Here is a 17,375-nt window from a genome sequence, read left to right on the forward strand (position 1 = left end):
GCCTTTATTTGTTCCTACTGTTTTTCCACTCTATCAATTCTTGGTACTCAGTATTTCATTTCAGTAAAAATATTTATGAATTCTACTTCATTATTTTATGCTTGTTTAATTAAATAGGTTGAAGTTTTCAGTCTTATTGCAAAGCCATTTCTAAACTCCCCCAGTTTTCCTTTGGTCCTATTTCTCTAATTTTTCCATAGTTACTAACAAATGTCAACAGGAGCCAAAAGGTGACATTGCTTTAGTGATCTCATATTTCAGTATTAAATGCTATGTATGGAAGCAACAAAATCTCTACATTCCACTTTCCCCTTGATAAACCCCAAATCTGCTGCGTTTGGCACAGTGTAGTATAGCCCTTCCACGCTATAAAATATTTTGAAAGTCGTCAACCTACATGCCTTCTATTCTGTAGCACTGTTGTGTCTTTTTTTTTCCCTTGAAGAATAACCTCATATTTATTCTTAAAATAAAAATGACTATTGAGACACATTAAAACACAATCTAGGATACTCTGTCAGTCTTCATACCAGCCACAAGCACTGAGCACAAGCACTAAGTACGTATTTTGATTACAGCCTAGCCACCGTGAAATACTATAACCAAAGGAGGTGCAAGCAAAGTTATGACGAGGAGTTACTGTCTTCTAAAATTCTCTTGCCAGGCATCTGCACAGTATGATTCAGTGTTACAGGAGGTTGTAGTCAGATCCTTACATTCAAAGTGATTCTTCTTGAGATGACTACTTCCATGTATATTGATCCAAGTTGTGAAATAAAATGTTATTAAACCAGAATAAGATTATTTAAATCTGGTTCTGCTGAATTTGGATTATGGGAGATTTTTCCTAGTATCTTCAAGAACCCTCTGGTGACTTCCAGATCGTTGGTTAAAACATTCAGTAGCACTACATGTAATATCATCCTCATGAAACTCCACTATCAACTGCCCACTAAATAATCCTCCCAAAAAGCCTGCTTTCAAATTTTTATTTTTTTTAATGTTTCCTCTCTTTTCTACTCAAATTCCATAAGTTGTTCCATATATTATCAAATTGTTAAAAAGCCAACATGCAATTCTATAGAAACAAGGTTTGCTTAACCAGAATCTCTTTTCTTATGAAAGGAACTTTCCTCATTCACGTTCTGTTAGCAGAATTCTGTGATTACTTACTGACCTGAAAGGCAAACCTGTTATTTTTCCCAGAACTAATTCAGGTCAACTGTTCTATAAACTACACAATTCCTGTGCAATGCAGACAGCTCTAGTTTCTAACTAGTCAAGGTGCTCCTGTTGTTAGGTAAGTCCAAGTGAGGCCAAGCATAAATATTTATCAAAATGTTATTTGATAATACCTAAGCTAATGATTAGATAACAGACTTGAAGATTTGCCCATACCACTGAATTTTTGTTCCCCTAACATAATTTTATCAGATTATCTTAAAGGTAAAATTATCTATCTCAAGTATTATCTAACAAAAGCAATTAATATTACTTAATAATCACTGCTTTTTGCTCACATAGTTTCTCTGAATAGTGAAACTTCAGCCAAATGAAATAAAATAGAAATCATGTTATATAAAAGCTCTCCATACCTTGTTTAGTGCTCACAGACACAACTGAATTGGAACCATCAAAAAGAACGCTGCCAATAACAGATAATTCAAAATCAGCCCAGAACAAACGTTGACTGAACTGATCAACTACGAGACCTACAAAGAAAATAAAGTTCAAATAGGTATATAAAACCTGAAAAAAAAAAAAGTTTTATGTAACTGTATATTTTTATATCATTTATATTCTTCTGAACACAATATATGGTGACAATGAAAAAACACGACTGGAAACCAAGGAGAATAAAATGTAACACCTTCCACTTAAACCTTCCCCTTGAGGCAACCATGGTTTTTTACTTTCTTTAACTTACTCCTCCAAGGTCAGTACCTTTTCAAACCCATTATCCTCAGCAGGTAGTGATATATACCAGGTGGGAATTAAATATAGAATCTAATCCTGTAATTTGCTTTACCAACAAAAAATCTATTATGTCAATAGATTTCTAAGCAGTAGCACCAGTGTGACCACATGTTAAAAACAAGGCATTCAGATTTCATGGAGTCTTCCTAACCTATCCTGTTTCCACAAGTATATTAATTGTGTTCTTTTTTTTTTTATCACCAATACTTCACATGCTGTAATTATTACAGAATTAAAAATCAGATTATTTTAATTACATTACTGCTGCAAGACTTAAACAGCAATATTGACAGATGTATATATTCGCATTTATATGAAAAGAAAGCACAAGAGTGAGTGACTGAGAGCACAAATGAGAATAAGAGATAGATAACTGTGACTACCCAGCCTCTAGGCAATAACTAAATAGTTAAATCAGGCAGTCCGCGTTTCACAGGGGATGATTAAATGATTAATATGCCACTTTAGGTCATGTCAAAACCTTCAGCCCGAAAAAATATTTGAACCATAAAATAATTTAATTCTGAGCTTTTGAAGTTGTAGTGTATTTTTAATAAGAATGGAAAAAAGTATTTTTCTTCCTATTTATGTAAGTAGGTAAGTCAGAAAAAATACATCAAAAGAAATTATACATAACAGCAAAAATGCTCCTCTTAAGGTTATAAATTAATCAGCTACAGATAGATGAGAGGAAGTGGAGGAAGTCTGACACATAGACCAGTGAAATATGTTTACATTTGCAACTCCATTAAAAAAAACCTTTTTAAAAGAAACACTGGTATTCAGGCATAGAGCTAAATAGAATCATTTCTGGTAAAAGATAATCACAATGTGTCAGCTCTGTGTGATACATGATACCTGTAAGGGGGAATATTTTAGAAGCAGTCCCCGCTCTCCTGCTTTAAATTACTCTTTGCATTTTAATAAGAATATTTAAATATCAAATAATAAATAAATAAATAACATTCTCAATGTATCTTTCACAGTATCAGAGATAACACAATGTAAAAAAGTACTTATTTTTGTTTTATACATATAGCACTCCTGTGATAGTCATTTCTATGTAAATCCTGTGAAGTCAAGCCCAAATGCTCAAACTCTCACTCTCTCTTACTTGAAATAGGAAAGGCATATTTAGTAATAAATTTAAGAGCAGTGGAACATAGATGTCTAGTAAAGTCTTAAACTTCAGCTAAACACTAGTAGTAAAGTCTCATTTGGGAGGAAATATTAAAGGCTTGGACTACTTCTTTGTGTTCCCTCTACAAAGACATGGATCTGTGTGAAATATCTGACAAAAAATTAAAAGACTCCATAAACATTTACTTTCTACCATGAAGTAAAGGAAGAAAAGCACAGGATGCCACAAAAGTGTTGTCAGGCAGTAGGTACAGGAAAATGCAATACTGTGGCAAGGCATTTGTGAAACTCCCTCTTTGCAGTCTGTTCATTTTTGGTAATTCTGCTAATTTTCTTAATTTTCATTTTATTCATCCTTGTAAGGAGACAGAGGTCTGGTTAAATGTTTATATGAAACTTTTCTATATAAAATATATCAAGGAAAATTTTATGAAGAAAAGCTCTTGCAGTTCTACTGCCGGTCAGGGAAGAAGTAAATACTTGCATTTTCAGATAAGTTTGATACCATTACTACCTACAAAATTCAATAAATTCACTAATCCAATACTGATGGCCAAAAAAAAAAAAGGGGCGGCAGCTTAAAATGCCCTTTAATGGCCAAGGAAGTGGTGACTGGCATAACCTTGGCAATCAACCAGACTGATAATAGGAGACAAAAAAGCACAATTCCAGCCATTAGAACTAAATCTAATGATTTGTATATCTGATATGTTCACAATATTTTATATAAGAAGTTCAGCAAAGAATATGTAACAACTCTGATAAACATAAAATTCTGATGTCTTTCAGTCTGAATAATGAGAAGCTTCTTACTGAATTTACTATTGACTATGTATTTTTTATTATTATTACTATTGTGCTTCTTACTTACCTAGGGAGCATAAGCTTCCGCTCCTCAAAGCTTTCCTTATCACATATGTAATTTCTTAAGTTGCTATATTTCAATCTAATCATGCCAAGAAAGAAAGAGTGTTTCCTTTAAGGGATGAGTGTAATTTGCATACGCAACACCATAAGCCCACCTTAGCACGGGATTTAACAGTCTGTTAAAATATCAGTACTTGTTGCTGTGATAGTGGCAGCTTCTGAGACGCTTAGGTATTCAGATAGCATCCTCTTGAAAGAAGCCTATGTTTCAACAGATATGTGTGCCAAAGTTGGACAACCCCTAATTTGCAATGCAATAATAACAAATTATCATTGTAAACCTGGAGAAACGTCAAATATTGCATGAGAAAATGAGTCATGAACAAACCATTTGTGGTCTCAAGATAGGATGCTGCTATTTAAGAGAGACACATTTCATTCTGGATTTATCATTTCCTTTGTCATAAAAATTACTTTTATTTTGCCAATGGAGTCTTAATGGTAATTCACAAGATCTCAACATGTACTGTCAAGCTTCAAAATAGTTCTGTAAAATACTGAGATAATGAAGTTGTTGCTTCTTTGAATACCTAAGCCTTGTTTTATACTATTTTGCAGTGTATTCAGGAAATAACTAGAAGAGGCTGTGAGATTTCATATGCATTCTTAAAAAAATGTGTCTCACCGCTAACTGGTGTTCCTTTAATTGATTTTGCTTGTTCAGTGGTATTGAACAAATCATATTTTAACTGATTATACATGGTCCTTTGGTACCACTTTGAAAAATCATGTTAAGCTTTGTTACAAAAGTTTAAGTCATATTAAGATGTATCATGTGAAAACAGAACTAAGAATTTGATTAGTAACTGCATATGAATAACCAGAACACAAATTTTTAAAAGCTTTTATTTTTTTTTTTTGCAAACTGAGAAACTGGAATTCAGCCAACAAATCCACACTGAGTTAGCAAGTGCCATGTAATTAGGAAAAATGGATAAGCTGTATACCTGTAGGCCTTTGTAAATTCTTTTGAACCAATATCCTTCTCAGAGTACCATCCATAGATGATTCCTCTATGTGAGAGCGATCCCCAATAACTGTCCAGTACATCATCCTAAAAGTATTAAACATAAAAAATAAGCTGAATGACTATACAGAACCTCAAAACACTTCACTGATATTAAATTATTATGAGCCTTTCAACCTACCTGAAAGATGGGAGAGAACTGATCTTGATTTACATACAGGTAAATTGAGCAGGAAAGTTAAGTAAATGAGTTGGAAAATTTTAGACATTTGTAGACATCATTTTATTTCTCTTACTCTACTTCGCATTTTTGTTTGAATTACCAAAAGAGAGTAATATTGAAACATACATACCCTTTTTTAGGATTTACAGCAATTGCATATGGTTCTCCTGCCATGCTTGTAAGGAGTCTTGTACAGTTAGGTCCGTTCAACTGACCTACATTGATGGAGTATCTCAGACTAGTCCAATGAGTTGTATAGTAGCTGAACCAATGCATTCTGGAATGATCAGTCCAGTAAATATTTCCAGCAACCCAGTCAACAGCAATGCCTCTAGGTCTTTTGAATTCTGGACACTAAAAGGAATAGATGTTAAAGTCAGATTTGCAGAAATGATCTTTCACAGCAGCTGCATAGCCACAGATTTATGTAACTTTTTACGGTTAAGTAACTTTTACCCTTAATATGGTGAAATATTTAAAAACACTGCATTGGAAAGACATAAATTCCACCTGTAGGAGATAAGCTCTGAGTGATCTGCTGACAGTTCTATTCAATGCAGAACAACCAGTCAATGGTTCAAAACTGTTTTCTCAAGTCTAAGGCCACCTACATTAAGAAAAAGGCACCTAGGCATGAACTACTTGAAGTATTGATACTGAAGCAAATAAATGTTACACACTGTAATTCAAAAGGAAACGAAAAGGAAGAATTAAGATTATACAGATATTATACTCCATGCAGAACTACGGTATGATGTCCCATCCCAAAGCCCTCAGTGAAAATGGTGCTTGAGACCATCCTGAGGTATGGCTGCTCAGCAGGCTGTCAAGGATAAATAAAATCACTGCATTTAGGAAACTGCATAAAATTGCCTCTGTGTTCTGACCAATACCAGTATGCAATTGTAAAGAAATTTTCTAAATGTTTATCTTCCCTTGCTGTTAACTGTTCTTGTGTTCCACCACCGATTAAAACTAGAATTAGTGCAATATTCAGCTTCACATGTAAAAGAGGCTTGACTGATAACTTCAAAATTATAAACTGTAGTATCTCTGTCATGATGTCACAGTTATCATTAAGGCCTAAATCCTAAAAAATGGTCCTAAGGATAGAAGTTCATATTGCAAATAGATATATATGAACAAGTTTCTCTGAAGTTTACTAGAATTCCTGCAGAGAAGAGTAAAATCTAGTAAAATAGGACTACCCAACTATTTCTAACATGAATGCAGCATATCATAAAAAATTCAAGACCTGCATGAGCTAAATACATATGCAATTGTTTGCCTGTTTACCTATAATGATGTCAATTTAAATTATGAACAAAAAATGTCTATTCCTTGACAAATGCAGTAATGGAATGCTACTAAGCTACGTAACTAAAAATCAGGAAAGAAAATCCTAAAATAACTTGTTTTCTTCAGGTGTCAGAGTTCCCTAATATCACAAGACATTTGTAGACTATTTTCATCATAAAAGAAAGGTCATTTCATTCTCTAGGTGAAATAATAGGACTGCAAGGGTGAATTTAGATAGTTCATTGTTCATAAACCTTTAATTCTGCAAAAATGTCATAGAATGCATGTTCTAAAGATATACAGAACCCTGACTTCCTATTTAGATGAGTATTAAAGCAGCAAAATTAATCACTTCATTTACAAAACAGTATTTCTTTAAAAACAGGGTCACAGTCATTTTTTTAAAGTTAAACAAAATAACGTATCGCAATTCTTTGTTATGCAATGATGACACTGGCAGCATACGCTTCCAGAAATACCACCAAAATAAACTTTTTTTTTTTTTTCAAGAAATGTAGCATTTGCATGCAACAACCTCTGCTTCTCTTTGTTACATTATCCAAGCAACATTCATGTAAAGGACAAGATACCCAAAAATGTGGGTATTTGCAGATAAGCGTCATTGTATTTTTAATCCAAACTCCTTTTCATTCTGCGTAATATTCAGGCACTGTGTCAAGAAGCCTCTCATACCTGGAGATCTCCAGTTACTGCTTTGGAGACTGCAAGGGTTAATGGCACTGGCCTACAAGGCTGGAACCAAATATTCTTTTAAAAGGAGAGCAGCTATCACAGACAGCACAGTCCCATGGCTTTCTTTGGACTGTTCAAGACCCCTGTTTACAATAAGAGTGCTTTTTTTGGAACCTGGTAAGCACATGATGGAAGTTACCATGCAGAGTGAGAGATGGTTCCCAAAAAGCTGGGAGTAGAAGCAGATGAGACAAAGGGACATCCTAAAAAGATTCTGGAACAAGGTTGGGTTGCTTACTAACACTGACCCTTTCTCATTCTTCTCAACTACGCAGAAGTGAAATTCTAGTAATGCTGGGGTGCATATTAAAGATAAATGAACAAGGAGATAACCAGAAGAAATGGAAAGCAGCCATCTGGTGTAAGAGATTAAAAAAAGAGAATAAAAAACACTAGCTGATGCTATGGCCGTGTAATTCTCAGTTGTGTTCATTAAGTTTCAGCCTAGCTACATCGTATTTCTGATGTCTTATGCATCTTCTCCTACTGTCTAGGAAAATTACTTGCTGTAAATGAGCTTTTACCTAATAGCTTATTTGGATTATGTTAATGTTGAAGAATGATTTTGCATACAGAATAAGGATGAAAATACAGGAACAAAATCACATTAATATTTTCTACAGTTATTTTAGCCCACTTTGATGCTAAATATAATGTACTACAACGTATAAGAAAAATTGGGGTTTGAAGCCTAATCGCCTTTTAGAATATGGTAGTCTCTGCACAAAAACAGACCATGTCAGCTTGATGACTTTTGATCAGAACTGCTGCTTATCGTAAAACCTGTTTTAAAGGTAAAGAATTAAAAAAAAAAAAAAAAGGAAAACCAAAGGGAAAAAAAAAGAAGCTGCAGTAACAGCTTGGATTTAGAAACCATTTTTCATATAATGGAGATTACAGAAAAATTTTCAACCTCTGAAGTTGAGTGTGACTGGAGAAAATATGTTACCCATGCAGCAGGAACCCATCACCTTGCAATGCTTAGCATTTTAAAACAGGAAGACTAAATTACAAATCTAATTTATATCATACGCACATGTGAAGCAATATTTTCTCTATTTACTTTACAGATGTTTTTGGTATGGCATTGCTGTGGAATAAAGTAAACCAATGATTTATTGTTGCTTAAAATATCTTCATTAAAAATAATACATTACCTAATGATGTATTATTAGAACAGTAAAAAGAAATGGGAAACAATAATACTAGAAAACTTTTACACCTTTACTTGCCATAACAGAAAATTTTCCTTGACAGATGAGCAGCCCAGTAGGTGCAATGGTTCACCAAACCACCATTTGTATCACGTAAGTAGGATCATTTAAAAATCCCAACCAGCTGATTCCAGAAAGAGAGGGTCTCCTAAGTACATAAACTTCATCTACACAGAGCTATAGCTTTAAGGTACAACCATAAATTAATGCTATTTAGAGAAAACAGTCTAGAAATCGTTTCCTTTCACAGTGATGCACTGAATTTTACCGGGCCCTGGGGCAACCATTGGGAGTATATACGTGGATATATCACAAGAGTGGTTAAGGGTCCTGGTTAAGCTCTCAGAACAGGAGGGCTGGAGCAAGCTGCTAATATACTGACTGGATACATTACAAAACCTATGTTTTTCTTCCTATTAGATGGTACAATTATTTTAATGTTCAGCTTTGTGTCCTCTTCCATGAAAAACAGCACTTGAATTTAAGCGGCAAGTCACTCTGTGTTGAATATTCACCTCACATAACTTATACATCTCCCTCCAAGGATCATGCCAGTAAACAGCTGCACCAGTTATCACCAATTCACTTATACCGTCTTAACTCGATTGGAATGCAATCCTCTTCTGCATCTGTCAATAAACCCTGAAGAGTTGATATTTACTATTTCCTTTAATGCTTCAATTTGTACCAAGCCTAAATCCCTTTTCACAGAAAAATACAAGAGATACTTAAAGCTATTCTCTGAGAAAGGCTCTTGATATGCTAATTCCATGGAGCAATTTCAGTTGAGATGGATTTTTGCATTAATGTAATTACCTGAAAATGCAGGTGACTTTGTTCAAGTTTACTGTCCTGATTTACATATCAAAGTCTAGATAGAAAAGTTATAATGTAACCTTTGAAAACTTATCCATTAAAAAACTTGCGTTAAAATTAAGGAATTCTCAAGCTTTTCAAAACCAAATTTAAGTGACAATATTAAAGCAACACTATAAAACCAATTAACCTACTGATCAGTTATATATAAGGCAACAATATTTGAGTATTAATGAGATAATGCTGGGAAAATATTCTGAATAGTTTAGCACAACGAGAAGTAAATGCTTCACAAATAAAATGAAATGTGTCCAAGATATATTCAGATACAGTGTGTGCATTTTCCACATACAGATTTGTAAAAAAGCTTTGCATGGCTTGGATCAAGCGTCTTCACGAGCACCTACCTGCACTGAAGAGTTAGAGGAAAATGGTGTATGAAGAAAACCATAATGCTTTCAATAATTTTGAATTAAGAGGAAGTGACTAGAAAGTATTCTGGCATAAAGGTGAAACAGAGATATGAAAAGCAGAAAGTGTTTCAGTACTTCAGAGAAATAATAGTAATTCTAAGAACACTTTCTCTTTATTAGTTTAAACTGGGAGACAATGTCAAATCAGCTATGAAAATTTCAACCCCTGGACTATGAAGAAATCTCAAGGAAGCTTATGTTCAAGGTCTATGGACCTGTAAGAAAGTGTAGATCCATTAGAGAGGTTGTGGGTCAGCAGACTACACTTATCCTTCCAAAGGCATCTGCATATTAACCAAAAAGAAAGAAATAAATAAAAACGCCCTCCCCCCCCCCCCTTTAATTTCACAAGACTTTACAAGTTCGTTATCTTCTAACAATGAACTCGATACAGAGATGTGTCTACCAGGATTTCTTAGGGACAGCTATCTGCCACATTTAAATGAGAAAAATACCACAGTAGAAGTACTCCACAGCTTGAATACATACTTAGTTCTCAAAGTACCCTTTCCCAAAACTCAGATGACATCCAGGACCTACTAGAAATGCTAGGGATAATTTTCTACTTTACATACACTTTCTGTCAACAAAATCTAGACCCTCTTCTGCTGGGCAGAGGGAACTGTTAGTTTTTCACCACTCTTCCCATATATATGCCACCACAAACACAAGGTGTCTTCATGTCCATTGGTGTCTACATCCCCCGGCTCTTTGCCCTGCTGGCATCAAAGGTCAGGAATGGCATTAATTTGCAAAGGAAGTACCCTTGGATGAAAGGTACTTAGAAGTGATTTCAGATGTGTAAGAGTTGAATGATAGATGAAAGATTAGTCTTCTGTTGCTACTGCTGTTTATTCTACTGGCTATATAAAAGCATTCATGTGATGTAAGGTGACCCCTGTTACCTCTCCTAAGTTTAAGGAAACAACCAGACAGGTGTTATTTATTTCTAACCTGATTTATCACTGGCCAAGAAAAAACTAAAAACTCTCCTCAGCCATCTCATTTAATAAAAAGTAAAAATATAAATCTAAGTTTACAGCATTATAGAAACACTAATGTAAAGATCACATTGTTATCTTCAGTTCAGCACTAACACTTCCTTGAGAATTTTGTAGAAATATATTAGGCAAAATGAATATCAAGCTGCATTTATTTTATTTTCAAGTAAAGACCACTTGAAATTACCCTAGGTTATAAAAATCCACATTTCTGTTGTAAAGTGCAAAATTACATTTATGCTTATTCAAAAGAAGATACTGTGCAGTTCAACATATAAAGGAATAAATCCTTATTGCTCTAATTTTTAAATCTTTGTCATAGCCTTGCTAATACTATTGTTTACCTGGTCACTATGGAAATCAGGCCTGTCTTTGGCCTATCTACATTTCTTGTTTTCCAAATATTTGAAGTTCATGCCTTTCTTTGAACCATGTGTTGCTTATATATGTCTATTATATAATCTATTCTTTTCTCTCTTAAAATAAAAAAATCTTCATGGTATACAGTCTTTCCATGCCTCTAACATGCTGGTTATTTCTCTGTAGAAAACTTTTTTAAATACTATGGTTTTGATCTCTTAGAGACTCGACCAAGTCTGTCAGACTCTTGAACGGAAAGGCATTAGTAGACATACATACCATTTGAACAAAACCATTATCAGATAGAAATTTTAATTTACTAAATCAGCACATTATAGACAATCAGAACAGAAAAGTAAACAGAAAGAAATTTGTATCATGTAATCTTTGATTTTGATCACTTACTATCAAGCCACTGTTACTTTGCCTTCTCTCTCTGTCATGAAGTTTTCTGTAGAAAATCCCTCCTGGGTTAAATTGAGTACTCCAAACAATCATGTCCCCTTGAAAATATGCATCCATTCCAGTAATCCTTGAATTATGTTCAATATGTGATATTTGCTGATGAACATCACTGTAGTTGAATGGATATGCAAAACCCAGGATGTCAGTGTCATTAGCAACATAGAGAACTTGATCTTCAGAGCCTAGGGGTTATTACAATGAAACAAAAATAAGGTAAACGTCAACTAATGCAAAACCAGTGTTCTTCACTCAAATAGCTTTTTGGTGTTCATCTGATATAATTTCTTATGTTAAAATTATTTTCTGATTGTTGAAGACTGCAAAAACACTCACACTCTGGGCAATAAATGTAACTCTTCATACTCTGATATCAATGTATATTACTTCAATGCTCTCCAAGCTCACATTGTGACACCTAAGACTATATTTTAAGGCGTATGTAATATAAAAATTTGAACACTTTAAGCAGTATACAAAAATAGCGGATATTATGCATTAAGCCCATATGAATCACTACATATTTTTATATGCACGTTCCATCTAGAGGATCCTAAATGTATATATTAAAGGAACACAAACTTGCCAATAAGCATTATTTTAAATTGCTCAGTTGGAAATTAGAAGTGGAATGATCCTATCTTTAGCAAGGCAGTGAAGGTTTGAAATTGACTGTAACATGAGCAAACTGGACCAAAGCTGCCTCAGAACATATGCAGTTGTACCTTATATCTCTTCATTTCAGACAGTTAACATTTATGGATACCTGTGAACGGGTGGTATTTATGGATACCTAGTTACCCTCTTGATTCAGATGTTGTAAAATATGGTATTCATAAGAAAATGCTCTCTGGTATCTTTTCATTAAGTTTTGAGAAAGTTTTGAATCTGCTGGATACACTAGAACCTACTTGCAATTTTTTAGATTTCCAATTTGTATCACATTTATCAATAGAGAATCAACTTATTATAATGTCTGTCCAATACATTTCCTCCTTATGAGTATGAATTACCAAAAATCATTTGTTCCCTCACTCCTGCTAAATACAAGAAGAGGAGTTCCTTTAAAGGAAGTATCAATGAGGGAAAGAGGGAACCATTAACTGTGTTACGATGGAAGCGAAGCTTGTGAAAAATTCAGATGTAGGATAATGATTCCCTGATTTTTAAATTATAAGCCCTCAGAATTGCGTCTGTGTTTCTATAATAACAAGCCACTACCCACAATTAGTAACCTTGTTTGTTCCCATGTCATAATCTGACTGCTTCTTCAGTAATAGTTAATGATGCTAAATCCCGATAGAATCCATGTTATGTATAGAGGAAATTACTAATGAGTCATTAATATGATCTTCCCATGATAAGTTTGCTTCAAGAAAATGCGAACGAAGCATGTAAGATACCTGACTATCGCCATGTAGCTACCCAGCATTGGTGTACCTACATTACTGACTGGTGCGCTACAAAGAAGGAGGGACTGGAATTAACACGATACAATCTGTTATGGTTCTAGGATGTATGTTCACAACATGTGCTTACTGGCCATACATAAGGTTCAGATCGGGTACTGCTCATAGTTGTGCACCAGATATGCACAGAGATGTAGAAGGAGCCACACCTTGTAACTTCAACAGTGGTTCTGCACTGAAGGCTCCCAGTGTAGGTATAAGTCAAATTCACACCAAAATCTCACTAAATTGCAGGTGAGATGCTAGGATCATACTTTCAGTTATTCAGCTACAGATCCGTAAAGATTATGTTAACTTTAGTCAGGCAGCTGGATTGTTGCTTGTTTCATTTCTAAAATGATTTAAAAGTTACATAATACCCAAACTTAACTATTACCTCCATTTTGTGCAATACCTCTGTCTTATGAAAGACAGAAATAACATCTCTGTGTGCATATTTCTTTACCTTCACTAGACCATGACCTAGGCAGCTGATATATATGAGGAGTATATTTTTAGGTGACTATACTTAGAAAAACTCCACTTAAATGACTTATATAAGATTTCTCAACAAGACAAAGCAAAACATGTTAACAGCAAATACTACTTAATTTATTCCTAAAGTTCTAAACCATATTTATATGAAACAGTTGATTCTTCTCTCAAGCTTCTAAAGCTTCACCAGAATGCTTACATGCCTGCTAATATATAATCTCTGTTTTTCTTATTTGTGTGTATTTTTTTGTAAATAGAGAAAGCTGGAGTTGAAAATGGACTTTCATATTAAGTATGTTCATTTACTTGGAAGTGATAAGAATTTACTGCTTACCGAAATGAAAGGTAAATCTGAGTGGTTTTGAGAATTATTTCTGTGCACTATTCAAGAAATATTTATCTAAAAATAAATTGTATATTCAACACATTAGTGTTACCAGCCATGTACATAACAAATTATTTAGTACTGTCATTCTATTTTAATTTTTATAGCCTTACCTTTTGCTACGCAACTGTTATTCCTCTCCTTATAATTTTTCTCACATGCACATTTGTATGACCCCTTAATATTACTGCAGTGTTGGGAGCAGGTACCAAATACCATACACTCATTGATATCTATGAGGAAAAGAATTGTAATTTATATACCTATAGTTTAATACACTATTATTTAACATGTTCGGAACATCATGGAACAATGCAGATGAACAAAAGGAACTCGTAAGCATTGGTCTATCTCGCAACAGTAAAAGGAAGCCTTCTGCAATTATCACTAATGTTATTTCCACTGCAATCAACGTATCTCAGAAAGATATTTTATACTATTTCCCCATCCTTCTTACATCAACCTAGTACCATTAGAGCTTGAAATCAACTTTGAAAATGAAAATGTCTGTTACAGATATCTCTAACATACCTGTCTCTGTTACAGTCAAAACTACACGATCACCCCTTACTGGAGAACCTCCTGTGTATACTTTTTCTGAAGAGCAGAACAATGAAGTTTTTGTACGCAAGTATCTATTCACTTTGATAGTCCCACTGAGGTGATCTCCACTTTATCTGTAAGTTACTGCTCACCAGTAAGAAAATGAATTCACAACCCATTCTTTGGGAAGGTAGATTTATCTTATCTTTTTGATCAACTCTTTCATTATAACAACTATGTCTTTTTTCTGACCAGTGTGGCATCATGTATATTAAGACTACATTTTCTAAAGTATTTTACTTTCAATCTGTTTATTTTCATTTCAGTTTTCAGTTTTATGCATCTTCATTATTTTAAGCACCTCAAAATATTTGCATATACCAACTTAAACACCAATCCCAATTGCTCAGTTAAATAATCTACTAGACCTTAAATCACCCATTTGCCCCTTAAATTATAAAATCATTTAATGGTCTGACCTGAACCTTTCGACATTCACAACCAATGTTAATCTTTGATAACCTCTCCAAGGTAGAATGCATAAATCTACATCCTGTAAATCCTTTCAGTTTCTTTTCTTGATTTCTTAATCCCATAGCTATGAAACAGTTTTTACTCTGCGGAGAAAAGTATGTGATATGTATCTCCTTCTCCAGCATAGAAAATTGACTACGCAGTAGACTTTTCATACTTTACAACAAGGGATGATGGAAAAGATATGTACCTTCACATTGTCTATTCCTCTTGTTTCTCTGAAATCCAGGTTTACACTGACACAGTAGGGATGTTTTTGTTTCATTACAGTATGCATCATCTCCACAAGGATTCACATTATCTTCACATGTATATTCAGCGACACCTAAACATAAACAAAATGTCTTAAAAAAAACACTGATAGATTTGTTTAAACTGTTAAAAATGAGATCTGAAATAAGAACAAATAACAAGTTTATCTTTCTGTTAAAAAAGAGTATCAGGTCAATTTTAAACAAGTACATGACATACAGTATTTACCTAGATATGCATATAAATTTACAGTATTCAATTGAGACACTTCATTTCACATCAAGAATTTAATACTAAAATTGATCTTGTTGCAAATATGAAATAAAATGCAATCAACTTATAGCTAAACTACTTTAAAAACTCAGGAACTACTCTAAAAACTACTACAACCTGAATTGCTATAAAATTTGCCTTCCTGTTGTGGTATGTCAAATAGAATTAACTCTTTTTTAACTAAAAAATTAAGTTTCATTAACTTCTGTGCTGTTGAGTAGGTTTTGCATGGATAAAAGTCTCAGTTAATTCTTTTCTGCTACAATGATGAAAACACATCTCTTCAGCCAAACTCACTTATTTTGCAGTCTTGCTCATCTGAACCATCTCCACAGTCATCAAACCAATCGCACTGTAGCTCCATTGGAATACATTTCTTATCATTACAAGCAAACTCATCTTTTTTACATGGTCTTGCTTTATATGTGACTTTATCTATATAATCACAAATTAATAAGAGAAAAATAAATCAGTATTTAAGATTCTTAGATTATTTTAGACACATACAAATGGGAATGACCATGAAGCATTAAGCAACTGGAAATTATTTCAAGGTTAATTTCTTTCAATTTCAAATTCTGATCTACTAACCTCCAGTTAAGCTTTACTGAAGGACAAGCAGATCTCTGTAACAAAGTTTGCCTTCAAGTTGTTTTCTTTGATCTGAATGCCTTGAAAGGTAATATCACCTACCGCAGTGATCTTCATCCGAGTTATCACCACAGTCATCAACCTCATTGCAAATCTGCTCAGGTCGCAGACAAACCCTGTTGTTTCTACATCTGTACGGCCTTGTTGGAGGGCATGGGAACTTTACTGTATATTAAAAAAAAGAATCAGCTATTACCCAGCTAGTATTCTTGAACCTTCTTCAATGTCTCCTTATCAAAGCAATAAGCAGGCATGGGAACACAGTTGTACTTGACATATGAATGGTACTTGATTTTAACTTCTGGTACCTAATGGAATAACACTTCAACAATGTTTACAGTATAAGTTCTTCATTTAGGGAATGAAATTACGTTGTGTGATAAGGGTAATTACACTTCTTATTGAGAATCAGTAAATATGACAGAAATAAAACAAAGGAAGTAGGAAATTTAGTCATAATTGATATTTTAATGTAGAAGTAACTTTTTCCCATCTGTGCATTTCCTACAAAAAGATTAATTTCTCACAAATATCTTATTGCTACTCATGTAATTTCAGATAAGAACAGAAAACTGCATCCCACATTTCAAGCTAATCTACGAAAAGTAAAATAAAGAAAACTGAGATGCATATGTCCTTATATATTTAGGTATGTTACATGTCATTTCTTGCTTTACTACATGAAAAGCACTGAAAAATGTAATGTCATACCACACATTTCAGCAACTTCATCAGAGTTATCTCCACAGTCATCCTCGCCATCACAAACCCAAAAATGTAGTTTGCAGAGGGAATTGTTGCACAAAAATTCATCAGCTCTACATATATTTCCCCCTGGGAGGGTGAAAAGAAGACAGGAAAAAAACCAGGAAAACAGAAAGACAAAAGAAAGAACATCAATTGTTGATAAAACCAGTACAATCACTTATGACATGCTATCTGCAGAGAATGACACACCTAGCATAACTAAATGAACAAATGAAACGGTTGGAGAAGCAGAGAGAAATATTCATTTAAAAATCTCCTCCTTGACCATACACTTCTTCCTCTTTTCATGACTGTTAGCTAGGAATTACCTATTTGGCCTGACTAGAAAGGACAGTTCTCAAAGAAAGACACTGACAACTCACCAGCTAGGTATGTTGCCCTTGCATTTAGCCAGGAGATGCTTAAACCATCTTT

The 17,375-nt window shown here is 34.0% G+C and overlaps 1 protein-coding gene across 1 annotated transcript in view; it reads right to left on the reverse strand.

Moving 5' to 3' along the window:
- The window catches only part of LRP1B (LDL receptor related protein 1B), a 482,733-nt gene that overhangs the window by 47,391 nt on the left and 417,967 nt on the right, over positions 1 to 17,375 (reverse strand). The window contains exons 71-79 of the mRNA XM_075511235.1: positions 16,905 to 17,027; positions 16,236 to 16,358; positions 15,840 to 15,977; positions 15,208 to 15,342; positions 14,054 to 14,173; positions 11,556 to 11,797; positions 5,365 to 5,588; positions 4,992 to 5,098; positions 1,596 to 1,712 (exon numbers count right to left, since the gene is read on the reverse strand). Coding sequence (XP_075367350.1) covers positions 1,596 to 1,712; positions 4,992 to 5,098; positions 5,365 to 5,588; positions 11,556 to 11,797; positions 14,054 to 14,173; positions 15,208 to 15,342; positions 15,840 to 15,977; positions 16,236 to 16,358; positions 16,905 to 17,027 — 1,329 coding nt within the window. The remainder of the gene's footprint in view (positions 1 to 1,595; positions 1,713 to 4,991; positions 5,099 to 5,364; positions 5,589 to 11,555; positions 11,798 to 14,053; positions 14,174 to 15,207; positions 15,343 to 15,839; positions 15,978 to 16,235; positions 16,359 to 16,904; positions 17,028 to 17,375) is intronic.

The sequence above is a fragment of the Mycteria americana genome, chromosome 9 (assembly GCF_035582795.1).
Source record: "Mycteria americana isolate JAX WOST 10 ecotype Jacksonville Zoo and Gardens chromosome 9, USCA_MyAme_1.0, whole genome shotgun sequence".
Classification (NCBI taxonomy): domain Eukaryota; kingdom Metazoa; phylum Chordata; class Aves; order Ciconiiformes; family Ciconiidae; genus Mycteria; species Mycteria americana.